This window comes from Palaemon carinicauda, chromosome 16 (genome assembly GCF_036898095.1).
Source record: "Palaemon carinicauda isolate YSFRI2023 chromosome 16, ASM3689809v2, whole genome shotgun sequence".
Taxonomy (NCBI): domain Eukaryota; kingdom Metazoa; phylum Arthropoda; class Malacostraca; order Decapoda; family Palaemonidae; genus Palaemon; species Palaemon carinicauda.
Genome location: NC_090740.1, coordinates 119,135,410 through 119,148,662, shown reverse-complemented (window position 1 = coordinate 119,148,662; position 13,253 = coordinate 119,135,410). Strand labels below are relative to the sequence as shown.

The 13,253-nt window shown below is 34.2% G+C and overlaps 1 protein-coding gene across 8 annotated transcripts in view; it reads left to right on the top strand.

Annotated features, from left to right (window-relative positions):
* LOC137655833 (catenin alpha-like) overlaps positions 1 to 13,253 on the top strand; it is a 486,208-nt gene that overhangs the window by 457,810 nt on the left and 15,145 nt on the right. For 6 of the 8 annotated variants that reach the window (XM_068390013.1, XM_068390007.1, XM_068390008.1 and 3 more), the window contains 8 exons: positions 266 to 377; positions 3,898 to 4,098; positions 4,415 to 4,636; positions 5,097 to 5,215; positions 5,372 to 5,502; positions 5,818 to 6,058; positions 7,205 to 7,321; positions 9,086 to 9,103. In XM_068390013.1, the coding sequence (XP_068246114.1) occupies positions 266 to 377; positions 3,898 to 4,098; positions 4,415 to 4,636; positions 5,097 to 5,215; positions 5,372 to 5,502; positions 5,818 to 6,058; positions 7,205 to 7,321; positions 9,086 to 9,103 (1,161 nt within the window). The remainder of the gene's footprint in view (positions 1 to 265; positions 378 to 3,897; positions 4,099 to 4,414; positions 4,637 to 5,096; positions 5,216 to 5,371; positions 5,503 to 5,817; positions 6,059 to 7,204; positions 7,322 to 9,085; positions 9,104 to 13,253) is intronic. The other 2 variants (XM_068390014.1, XM_068390012.1) reach the window with 1 other exon arrangement.

Below are 13,253 nucleotides of genomic sequence, written 5' to 3'. Positions count from 1 at the left end.
GTTGGACAAGATAATTCTAACCAATCAGCGATCCGGAAACTTTTCCGAGCTAAAAGGTGCCCTTTTAGCTCGGAAAAGTTTCCTGATCGCTGATTGGTTGGACAAGATATTTCTAACCAATCAGCGATCAGGAAACTTTTCCGAGCTAAAAGGGCACCGTTGCGAGTCGGTGCAAATATGCATCGCTAAAAGAAATGGACTCTATTTCTTGATATTGTATTCTTTAGTTATAACTAATTTTGTCTTTGCATTCTCTAATATACAGGTTGCACAAGAGAATATGGATGCATTTAAAGATGCATGGGAAAATCAAGTTCGTATCTTGACAGAGTCAGTAGATGACATTACAACTATTGATGATTTCCTAGCAGTTTCAGGTAAAGTGAACATACCTTAAACTCTTCAATAATCAATTCAAAGTTAGTTTAATTGTAATCAAGGAAACTTGATTATCTAACAAATATTTAAATGGATAGAATTTATCAGGATGACTCCTGTGAATGTTTGCACTTTAGTGATAGCAATGAAATGCGGAGTGGCACAAATTCATGGAGTTGCTGATTGGTTACGTCTCTGCCTGGTGTTTGCCAGTCGGGGGTTCGAGTCCCGCTCAGACTCGTTAGTGTCATTAGTGTCTGCAACCGTACCATCCTTGTGAGCTAAGGTTGGGGGGTTTGGGGGAGCCTATAGGTCTATCTGCTGAGTCATCAGCAGCCACTGCCTGGCCCTCCTTGGTCCTAGCTTGGGTGGAGAGGAGGCTTGGGCGCTGATCATATTATATATGGTCAGTCTCTAGGGCATTGTCCTGATTTCTAGGGCAATGTCACTGTCCCTTGCCTCTGCCATTCATGAGCGACCTGTAAACCTTTAAAACCTTTAATTGTAAATATTTTTCTACCGATTAAAAAAAAAAAAAAAAATGAATGAAAAAAATTATTGGTTGCCAAGTTTATGGCAGTAGTGCATTGCCCTAAAGGAATGTTTTAATTCTTTCATTCTACATTGTTTTGAGTATTGTTCCTCTGTCTGGTTTTCAGCTGGTGACTCTCCTCTTAATTTGTTGGACAAAAACTTATTGACTGTAAAATATCTCTGGGACCGATGTTCTGTTAGTTCTTTATGCATGTTACATAAAATTTTTCATAAATCTGGCCATCGTTTCCATTCAGATCTTCTCAGACTGTACCATCCTATAAATAGTAAGTAGGTAGTAGGTTGGCTAGGGCTCCAGCCACCTGTTGAGATACTAATGCTAGAGAGTTATTGGGTCCTTTGACTGGCCAGACACTACTACATTGGATCCCTCTCTGTGGTTGCGGTTCATTTTGTCTTTGCTTACACATACACGAATAGTCTGGCCTTATTCTTCCCACATTCTCCTCTGTCCTCATACACCTGACAACACAGATTACCAAACGATTCTTCGCTCAAGGGGTTAACTACTGCAATGTAATTGTTCAATGGCTACTTTCCTCTTGGTAAGGGTAGTAGAGACTCTTTAGGTGTGGTAAACAGCTCTTCTAGGCGAAGGACACTTTAAAATCAAACCATTTTCCTTTAGTCTTGGGTTATGTCATAGCCTCTGTACCATGGCCCTACACTGTCTTGGATTAGAGTTCTCTTGTTTGAGGGTACACTTGGGCACGATGTTCTATCTTATTTCTCTCCTATTTTTTAAAGTTTTTATAGTTTATATTTAATGTTGTTACTGTTCTTAGTATATTTTATTTTGATTGTTTATAACTTCTCTTGTAGCTTTTTTATTTCTTTGTTTCCTTTCTTCACTGGGCTATTTTTCCCTGTTGGAGTCCTTGGGCTTATAGCATATTGCTTTTCCAATCAGGGTTATAGCCTAGCTTGTAATGATGATGATAATAATGATAGTACTAGGTTTGCAGTTAATTCTATTAATCTTGCTTACTCCATCATAAAGCTCAACCTTGCTCATAGTTCTAGAAGTTTTATTCCAGCTGTGACCAGATTGTGCAATGATCTTAATAAAAAAAGTTGAATCTGTGGAACTTCAAAAGCTCAAACATGCAACAAATGTCTTTATGTTGAAAAGGTTGACATGATTCTCTCTTCATTGTTTGTATATTACAGATATATTTTAACGTCTTTTTTTATCCTAGTTATTCTATATCTTTATTCATTACTTTTCTTAAATGAGTATAGGCTATTTATTTCCTTCTTTCCTTTAATCACTGGGCTGTTTATCCCTGTTGGAGCCCTTGGGCTTGTTATATCCTGCCTTTTATTGGGATTGATAATTGTGACCATTCATGATTGGAGTGCTGATGAGAAACAATTCTTCATCTTTCTCTTGATCCACTCTGAGACCTGTTTGAGCACTTGTCATTTCTAGTGGGTCTTAAGGGACAGAATCCTTGTTGACTCAGCCCCCTGTTTTATTGGTGTATCTGTTATTATATCAATTATTGTCTCTTCTTTTTTATTCTCTTTGTGATTTTGCATGTTCTTTGCATTAGCCTAGCAAACTCCCTGTATTGGTAACAATTACTGTTCTGGTTAACACTGACTAGTGGATATTTATTTTTGCTGAGTACAGACGAAAGATTTACCATATAAACATTCAATCTCATATGGGTCATCACCTTATGTTACATTTCATAACATTTCATACTCTATCTTTATGCCATTTTAACAGTTTATAATTTGGCGAGAGTGGACATTTTTCTTCCCTCCCAAATTGGTATTCTGGCATTTTATAATTTTGCTTTCATAATGCTGTACCCAACATGTATTCCAGTACTGACTGTCAGTCTTGGTGTTATAGTCATACTTGCCTCTGCAACCAGTTTAGACCTTTTTGTTTTGACTCCACAACCTTTTTGTTTTGACTCTACAACCATTTTGTTTTGACTTTACAACCTTTTATTTTTTTACTCCACAACCATTTTGTTTTGACTCGACAACCATTTTGTTTGTTACCTTTTTGCACAACACAGGCAGTGCCACATAATCCATAAGGCTAACTAGGCTGAAGCCTAGGGACTTGCCAAAAGCAGGGCCTTACGCAACTTTTTCTTTTTAGTGTTAAATGTGAAAACTTTATTAATTACTTCAGTTGTAACATTATTGTAATAAATTTTATGAAAAGTGAGCGTGGAATATTGGGGGATGTCACAGGGCCCAAGGAAGCTTGAACCATAGGGGTCCTGTCATGGGTTAAATACAGCATTGCACAAGGGAGATGAATTATAGCCTTATAGGATGGTTAGGGTATGCACGGTAAGTCATCTTTTTCCTACTGCAAAAGGTTTGTGTGGCCTGGTTATATAGTCCTAATTTATAATGAGGCATCTGATGAATAATGAGTTTGACTTAAAAAAACTTATTCTGATAACACTGTATCTTCCTTATTATATTTATATTTAAAGTTTTTTTATCATAAGTATGTAGTAGAAATAGTTAATACTACAGATTTATTGCACAGATGCTGTAAAAAATATGTTGTTCAACCATCTTTAGTAAAATTGATATGATGAGCCATAATTTTATTTCCTGTTTCATTTTAAGTACAGTATAGGTATGGGTAGTGCCATAGCCTCTGTACCATGGTCTTTCACTGTCTTGGGTTAGAGATCTCTTGCTTGAGGGTACATTCATGCACATTATTCTATCTAGTTTCTCTTCCTTTTGTTATTTTCAAGTTTTTATAGTTTATATATGAAAGATTTATTTCAATATTATTGTTCTTAAACTTCTCTAGTTTTTCCTTATTTCCTTTCCTCACTTGGCTATTTTCCTTTTGGAGCCCTTAGGCTTATAGCATCCTGCTTTTCCAACTAGGGTTGTAGCTTAGCAAGTAATGATAATAAAAATGATAATATACCGCTGAATATTTTACCTAATTATTTTGTTTTTTCTCCACAGAAAGTCACATCCTGGAAGATGTGAAAACGTGTGTCCGTGCAATTAACGAGGGTGACCCTGATACTTTGGATCGTATTGCTGGTGCCATCCGTGGACGTTCAGCACGTGTCTGCCATGTTGTTGCTTCTGAAATGGACAATTACGAGCCTTGCATGTACACAGACAGAGTCCTAGAAGCAGTGAAAGTACTTAGAGACCAAGGTTAGGAATTATCTTTTAAAACATGGGAATTATTTGCAGTTATTTTCAGGTTTACTATTTGGAGTTTATACCAAAATAGTTTCTTAACAGTATGTGACTATGTGGGACGATTGATTTGATATGAATTGATATAAAGGGAGATCTTATTTATAGGAATTTAATTTTTTTTGTAGAATACAGAAGGAATGAATGAGCTGCAATGACTATAGATTTCTAATACTTTTTTTTCAGCTCTTGATCTCCTTACTCCATATAAGACATATGAAGTTTTATATGAATTAGCAACAAATTTCTCAAGCTATATTTTATTTTACAGTCCTGCCAAACTTTGCCCAGAGAGTAGATGTTGCTGTAGAGGCTCTGAGCAGTACTCCGGGTAAGGAAGTGGATGAGAATGAATTCATAGATGCCTCTCACCTGGTTTACGATGGTGTCCGTGAAATTCGAATGGCTGTTCTTATGAACAAAGCAGACGATGAATTAGATCCTGATGATGTTCTGACCGATGAATATCATACATTGGAAATTAGGAGTAAATGTAAGTGTTTTGTAACAGTCTGTGTTCTGTGCATTGGTTACAGTATATGTAAGTTCAACGCCTTGTCTTAAAATGCTACTGGTTCTTGGAGAGAAGTAAAGATTGATCATTTGAAAAATTCTGTCATTTAGTGTATAGAACTAGAAAATATAAAACACAATCGTGTAGACTATCCATTAAAATTGTATCATTGTTTTGTAATGATTGATATTTATATCAATGATATAATTGGTTTGCCAAGTTAATGTAGTAAAATTATGTTTTAATGGATTTAAAAAATGTTCTATTGATAAGATTTACCTTATTTCAACTGGTTTCAGTGATTCTAACTATAGAGTAGCCATACAGCATTCATAACATTTGATTGTGTATCTAACAATTAGAAATGGTAGTTATTTTAGAGCTTAACAAGTGTGTCTCTTATGAATGTATTAGTAATATTGCATTTGAATCATTTCAGCGAGTGCACACACAGTAGACACAACAATTGACGAGTATCCTGGTGTGAGTGGTATCACGACTGCTCGCGATGCTATGCGGAACTTGAGCGAGGAAGATAAGGATAAGATTGCTGCTCAGGTTAAGCTTATTTTTATTTTACATTAGTATGTCACTGCATGTTTGAAAATAATGCTGAAATTAACTTTCATGCAGTACACTGTAAAATATTGTATATAAACTGTGCTGCTAAACTTTTAGGCAAGAATAGATTCATTGTCATTTATCTGACCACAGGTCGAGAACTTCCGTCTTGAGAAAGTGAAGTTTGACCAGGAGGTAGCTAAATGGGATGATACAGGCAATGACATCATTGTGTTAGCCAAACACATGTGTATGATCATGATGGAAATGACAGACTTCACAAGGTATGTACTGATATATCTAGGTTCTTTTACCCTTGTCTGAATTGCTTTTTGTCCGAGAACTTTATAAGGTTGCCTTATGCTATTCTTACTTTGCAATCTCACATCTTCAGCTCTTTTGTTCCAGTTTGGGCCAACTCTGTGAGAGAAGATATTTTCCTTGTTCCAGTAATTAGATGACATTGATCAAATTCGTGGGAAATCCATTAGAATTTGATGTTTGTAAAATTTAGTCATCTTTTTATTGAATATACTGTACTTAGTAAATATGACCCTCGTTTGATGGTTAATAATGTAGATTTTGTTTGCATTTTACAGAGGAAGAGGGCCTCTCAAAACAACAATGGATGTTATTAATGCTGCCAAGAAGATTTCTGAGGCTGGTACCAAGCTAGATAAACTTTCAAGACAAATTGCTGATCAATGCCCTGAGTCTAGGACCAAGGATGATATGTTGGCTTATCTTGACCGCATTGCTCTTTATTGCCATCAGTTGAACATCACCTCAAAAGTAAAAGCTGATGTGCAGAATATCTCTGGAGAACTTATTGTATCTGGGGTAAGTGAAATAGTTGCATTTGTTGTTCAGAAAATTTTCAACACTGTATTTCATGGTTACACGTAAATTTAGGGATTTACTTGTCCTTTCTTTTTCCAAGGACAAGTAACTTAGTTGTTCTTTGCCATGTATTGCATCTGGCATATTAGTGGATGTGTATTTATTTCAATGAATCTTACCTTGGGTTACCTATGTTTCTTTGCCTAAACCTTAAGTGTGTATTGGTTTAGCAATGCCACCTTTGGTAGTTATCGACTCCACTCCACGTAGACATACCAACCTCTGTCAGCACAATTTTTATATTTAAGCATCATTTAGTGCCTTTTCATTTATTTCATAGATCTAAGCATATCCCGGTACTTTAGGATTTCTGCCGGTCTTGAGATTCGTGTATGTTCTAAATGTTCAGTGAGTAGGCTTCTTTTAGAAGGTAAAGATCCTGTTACCTATGTGTTTCGTGTCGGAGGTGACATTGAGTTTTAAAGCGTGAATATACAAAATTTATGGATTTTCCAAAAAGCTGATGGTTTGATTAAGTCAAAATAGTTTCTGCAAGGGTTAATGATAAGGGTTCTAAATGCAAGAGGAAAGACCATAAATTACGGGAAAGATCAGAACAGGCTAGACTTGTTGGTTTGGCTGGTGATATGAAAATTGCTGTTCAGGCAGGGAGTGAACAGATAGCTGTTATAAATGAGATTGATGGGCTGAAATCTCCCCTTACAGTTTTTATATAAGAAGGTTTCCTCTGTTACAATCAACTGTCCCTATTTTCTCTTGATAATGAATTAGTAGGTGCCTATGAGACTTCTACCATCAAAATCACTGGCCTAGCCTAATCAGCTTCTGCTAATAAGTTGCCTCTCCAAAACATTTTTGCCCTCTGTTAACCCTAATGATAATTTACAGCTCATAGAATCAGATCCTTCCTCACAAGCTTCATTTTCTTAATTTTGTTCAGCATCTTCTTCATACATTATTATGATTTAGTTGTAGGGAAATATCATTTGTTTTCTGGATCCCTAAGATTGAATAGTAGACCAAAATAGTTGATATAATGTTACCTATGAATAATTACTTATCTGCTTTGAATTGTGACTTTGACATTTTGAACTTTATAGTAAGTGATTATGATTTCTTTTGCAGTTGGATTCCGCAACTTCTCTCATCCAGGCTGCTAAGAACCTCATGAATGCTGTGGTGTTGACGGTCAAGTGTTCGTATGTGGCATCCACTAAATATCCTCGCCAGGGAACTATTGCAGTAAGTCTTATTCTGTATGAATCATTAAGGAGGGTCATAATTTCCTATTAGGTGAGATACGGGAAGTCATGATTTTTTTTCCCAATGCGTCAACTAAAATGTTTTCTTTTGTTAAGAAAATATAATACTCATAATTAGAGGACACCCACGCATGTCTTGGATTTCACATTCAAGTCTTTATTTTTAAGTATTAGAAAATCATCAAGGTCTCCGTTATTGATTGCTGTATTTTAGCAGTCGAACTTACGACAAATATAGAAGTTTTGAATTGTCTTTAGTATTGATGATATACAATACATACAGTATTAGTGCTATTCAAACTGCATGAGATTATGGTCAGTAGCTAAACCTTGGGGACAGCTTACTCTAATTATGAAATAAATGTGATGCTGGACTGATTAATAATGGTGTTTAAATTGTTATGAGTATTACCAGAGGTTATGTAATAGGTTAAAGAAATGAATGATTCTTTGAATCTGGTTGAAAACCCCTTATGAAAACAGGATGACTCCTTGAAGAAGGTGATACAGCTGAAGGTTACAATGTGAAGGTGAATAATTATAATCTTAATTCGTGTTTAGGAATCTTATGAAGTGTCTTTTTAGTAGTATCATTGTGGCTCGGCTCAGGAATATTTGAACTTTTAGAAATGGAGGTCATCTTTAATTTTGCTTCTATGTAATGGTATAGTACTTATTTTACTTATAAAGGTGTACTTCTTTCTGTTTTATTGTTTAGATAATCATACCTTTTAAATTACTGTTCTACCACACATAGTTATGTGTGGCCTCACAATTTTGGTAATCTGCATTGATAAGTCTAGTATAGTAGCGTCGCTTTGAGCACTTGAAAGTAATGTCTCGTTTTCTCTTATCAAAATTAGATTGAGGGATACTTGGATGCTGTTTAAGTTACCCTATAACTTAATCACTCAATTACCATAACTTTATTCCTAAACTTATTCATAGTTTCCAAACAGTGTTTGTATTATAAAGTGGGATTTTTAACATAACTTTTTTTATTTGTGCATTATTCATTCAAATTTGGGTATTTTAAATTTTAGAAAACCAAATTTTTTTTACAAAAAGTATAAAATTCTATTGAAGTTTCTAACTTTTTTTTCTAATATTATGTAGAAATGTCTAAATGCGTACTCTTTGGCTTACCATTGCTGCACGAATAGAAGAAGTGATTTGTGCTTACCACTCATATAGCCACTGTTACCAAGTTACAAGTATTTTAAGTAATATTTAGTTGTCCGTTAGTGTACAGGTATATTGAATAGTGTGCAATTGAAAATGTGCTTATAGTCTTACTTATATTTTGCATATAGAGCCATCCTTGCTTGCAGGTTTACAAAGCTTAATAAATAGTTTTACCAAAATTTCAAATATAAGAAAATTTTGCTAAGGGATTGCCATCAATTGACATGGAGGAACCATTTCTCATTTTGATAGATCATACATTGTCTCATTGTAAGTTTTTGTTTTAACAATCTTATTTGATTAAGTTCCAGGTTTTGAAAAACTGCTACATCTTTTAAAGCCTCCCAAGAATACTTGCTTTAAAATATCTTTAGTTTGCTGTGTTATTAGTTTAGGCTTTAGACTGTTAAGCGTGTTTTATTAAAAGCAAAGCTTTATAGTGTAAGATAAATCGAGGCATTACTCTACGGCACATGTGAGACTCGGGAGTTGTCCTAAAAGCATAGAGATTTTTTCTTTGTATTTACCCTTAAATCTTTCCTATTTCCTTAACATCCAGCCTGGAGGACGTGCAGCAGTAAGTTCATTGTGCTTCTTGTTCCTGCACATTAGACTATTTATAGCATGTTCAGTGAAAGCGAGTGTCGGTTTCACTTGCAGAAATTTTCAGTGTAAATTATTTTGTGTTTCAGGATTTGTAGTAGTTAATAGTACACATACGTGTCTGTCCGTGTTGTTTGCAAGTCGAACTGTTAAAGCCCATTTCATCTTTGTGTTAGCCATGCAGAGATTGCTGTCGTCATAAGTGTTGTGAGTCCTGTTTAGGCATTTTTATTTTGGTTCAAGAAGGTAATGTGGTTTCTGTTTAAATCAGTAGTACCTTCGAGTACTGGAGTAGTATGATAAACCAGTGATAAATGATCGTCTGTTTGACTGTGTCCTTCATTGATGTTCAGGTTATCTTTTTTGTTGTTGTTAAGAGGTCTGCTTGTGAGTGTTTATGGTTTTTACCCGGCAGTGTTGATAAACTTTGATTTTGAAGATTTCTTTGGATCGGAATAATTCAAACATCTGTATGGCCATGGAATTAGAAGGTACATATGTGGCTGCAAAAAATCTTGATATTGGTGGTTTTATGTTGTGCCTGTATGAAATGTCATTTTCTACTTTAAGGAAATTAAAAGAATATATGTAGTGTTTTTCTGGCTTTTCTCTCGTTTCTCTGTATCTGGTAGTTTCTAAATCTCTAGTACTCTTCTAAATTTATATGAAAGATATTGGACACACGGCATGGCAGGAAGTCCTATGGATGAAACGGCTGGACAGTACCACTTCCCTGATTATTATTATTATTATTATTATTATTATTATTATTATTATTATTATTATTATTATTATTATTATTAGCTAAGCTACAACCCAAGTTGCAATAGCAGAATGCTATAAGCCCAAGAGCTCCAATAAGGAAAACTAGCCCAGAGAGGAAAGGAAATAAGTAAATTATATGAGAAGTAATGAATAAAGAATATGAAATATCTTAAGATCAGTAAGAACTTTATGAAGAGACTTAATTTAACCTTTGCCAAGTGAAAATGAAAATATGGATGTTGATGGCCTATTATTCTTGGAAGAAGGTGATGCATGTTGATATTGTACTAACAATTCCTTCTTCATTCCTCACATTGCCTGAAAAGGATATAATAGGAGGCAGTAGGAATTTATATGCAATCACTTCAAATTACTAAAGATCAGAAACAATAGAGTGATTATAAGTTATCAAACAAATTATACAACTCTCAAACAAATGTACAAGTAGATTTATACATACACAAATAATTACAGTAGTTATTGTATTAACCCTTTTACCCCCAGGCTATTTGGAACTTTCCAACCCTTAACCCCCAGGGGTTATTTTTTTTCCAAGCACATTTTGCAGTATATTTTTTTAAAATTGCTCTAACAGCCTTAATTTTTGTCATAGAGAGGTTAGGTTGGTCTCATTCTCTTGGAAAATGCCTGAAGTTTCTCAAAAAATTATCAAAAATATGCCAAAAAATTATAAATAGCAGTTTTTTGCAAGGACGTACCGGTACGTCCATGGGGGTAAAGGGATGAGTTTTGTGAAACATACCAGTACGTCCTTTGGGTGTAAAAGGGTTAAAGCATTACAACTACCTGTATAAACATTAACTTAGTCACTTTGCTGCTTACTACATCCAAATTGTTAACTATACATTACACAATCATTTAGTAGAGTCCCTAAATATTAAAGGTATGGTTTTTTTTTTTTATGAAAAGTAAATACAGTACTGTAAAGTGGAGATAGATTTCAGACAACCTTTGTTTTGGTAGCAATGACTGAAGAGTCCAGGGGCTATGACATCGCCGTATGAGAGTCTAGCAATGTGACTCGGTTGCCACCTGTAATGACTTTATTATAGTGTACTATATTGTATTGTAATGAAAATCATAGTAATAATGTTGATAATGATGATGATAATATGATAGTGGAGCATCTTGGATACATGTTTGATTAAACATAGTTGCAATATCTATAGTTAATTATATAATGAACCTTTTCTATAGATCTAGTAATTTTCACTTCAGTACTAAGACATTGTGCCAGTAGTTGAAAAAAAAAAATTATACTGTACAGTATGTCTGAATATATAATGATAATACTAATGATAATGATATCTCGTAGGTGTGTTTCTGTCCTCTCATTTAGATATTAGATTATTTTTTTATGACAGTTATTTAGACTGGAAGTCGCACATAGGACTCTTGAGTTTGGGGTTCGCAATTGGGATTGTGATTTCATTTATTTGCTCCAGAGACTCATGATACTATTTTAGTTATAAATTTTTTTTATTACGGCCTTCTTATGGTGACCCCTTTGTCTCGACCGGTACGCTTTTTAATGTTCTTTTGCTTTTCACCCTTGCTGTTCACAAGGGCTTAAAAATTAATGTCTATAAAAGTATCAGTCTATCCTATTTTGTTTTTTTTTCTAATAAAGTTAAAAGCTTAATTTTGCGATTGTAAGTAATATATTTCAATCTTTTTGTTATACTTACAATATTATTTTTCCATATCCTCTTTAGTCTCCTTAAACTAGCGATAGAGTTGAGTTTCATCTTTACTGTATTAGGAAGGCTAAAGAGGAATAGGAAAAATTGTAAATGTAAGAAAAATGTTGCGATATACTCCTTGAAAGAAAAAGTTCACATTTTATTTTTAGCATAGGAAACAGATTTACCTTTAGCTATAGGAAGTACAGTAAATTTTTAAGCTTTAGTAATTATTGATGTTTGCTGAAAGTCAATTATGCAAAAACAGTGGTGACTGGGTTAGGGTGGTGAGTAGTCTTATCAGAAGGGCACATCCATTTTTTCAGGGACTTACAGCATTCCGTGTGTTTTTTGTCCTAACCCTCGCAATTGCTGAGGTGCAACTGTACTGCTATCTAGGTAGTAGAAGGATTAGTTTCCAAAAACAGAAGGTCCTTAACTTACAAACATTTGGAGATACAAACATTTTGAACTACATACATTTTGAACTACAAACACAAATCCAACTGAAAATAAAATATAGTATAAAGAAATACTTAATAAAACAATATTATATTCAATACAATAAGCAAAATGACATTTGTCATAACCTGATATCTATTTCATACGAAACCCGACTATTTGTTGACTTCTTTAACTGGAAATTATAGGCATTGGATTCAGATTAGGCCTATAAAATTTAACAAAATTCGATTTACAAACAGCCTCTTGGAACCAATTAAGTTTGGGAGTTGAGGACCTCCTGTGTGTACTATATGCTGATATAATTACTTTTCCATTAGAAGTCGACTGACCAATAGAGTTTACCATAGAGAACCACAGACGGTGTCCCAAATCGTAACGCATTAGAGGGGAAAGGCAATTTAAGTGAAGGGGAGAGTAGGAATTATTTTAATTCTTTAATATTGAAGGTCATAAAACAAACGGTTATGGTGAGGAAGCTTGTTGAATCCAGCTAAGTATGGAAATAAATCTTATTAAAATTCTGTTTTTAATAGTTATTTGTGGCGTGACAAGACTCTTCTATTATGATTTCTGCTTCTTTTGAAATTAAGTAGAGAAATGTAAACATTTGCAATTTTTTTTTTTTGTGGCATGAAGGTGGCTGTGCAGAGTTTAAAGCATGTAATTGTACTGACTTTAATGTGGTTGTCAGCTAGGAAGTTGACTAATTTCTTACTGACTCAAGATCGTACTGTATATGTAAGTACATTAATACAGCATCCAGAAAAAAGTTCATGGAGTAATACCGTATCTTCATTTTCTTCATCATAAGCTGTGTTTGATGGAGAAATTAGTGTTTTTTCACGTTTTCGTTGAGTGCTATTTTGGACACAGTCAAACCATCCTTCTACAGTTTCTTTCAAACAAATTTGGTGGAGTATTATGATGACCTTACTGGGTACCATTTATACATAGGGAATTTAATTTGTATTACTGTTCTTTGCATTGTTTTTTTGTTGTTGTAAAATAAATAGAAATTTGGTATGGGAATTATTATTGCTGTACTATTTCATTGTACTTTGTGATCGTGCTTAATCAATTTATAAATAATTTTCTACCTTTTTCAAGTGCAATACACAATCCCTCTTGTTTTACATATGCTTAGTATTCAGTTGACCATTTGAATTGAAAAACCAATGGTTTGAACATTGA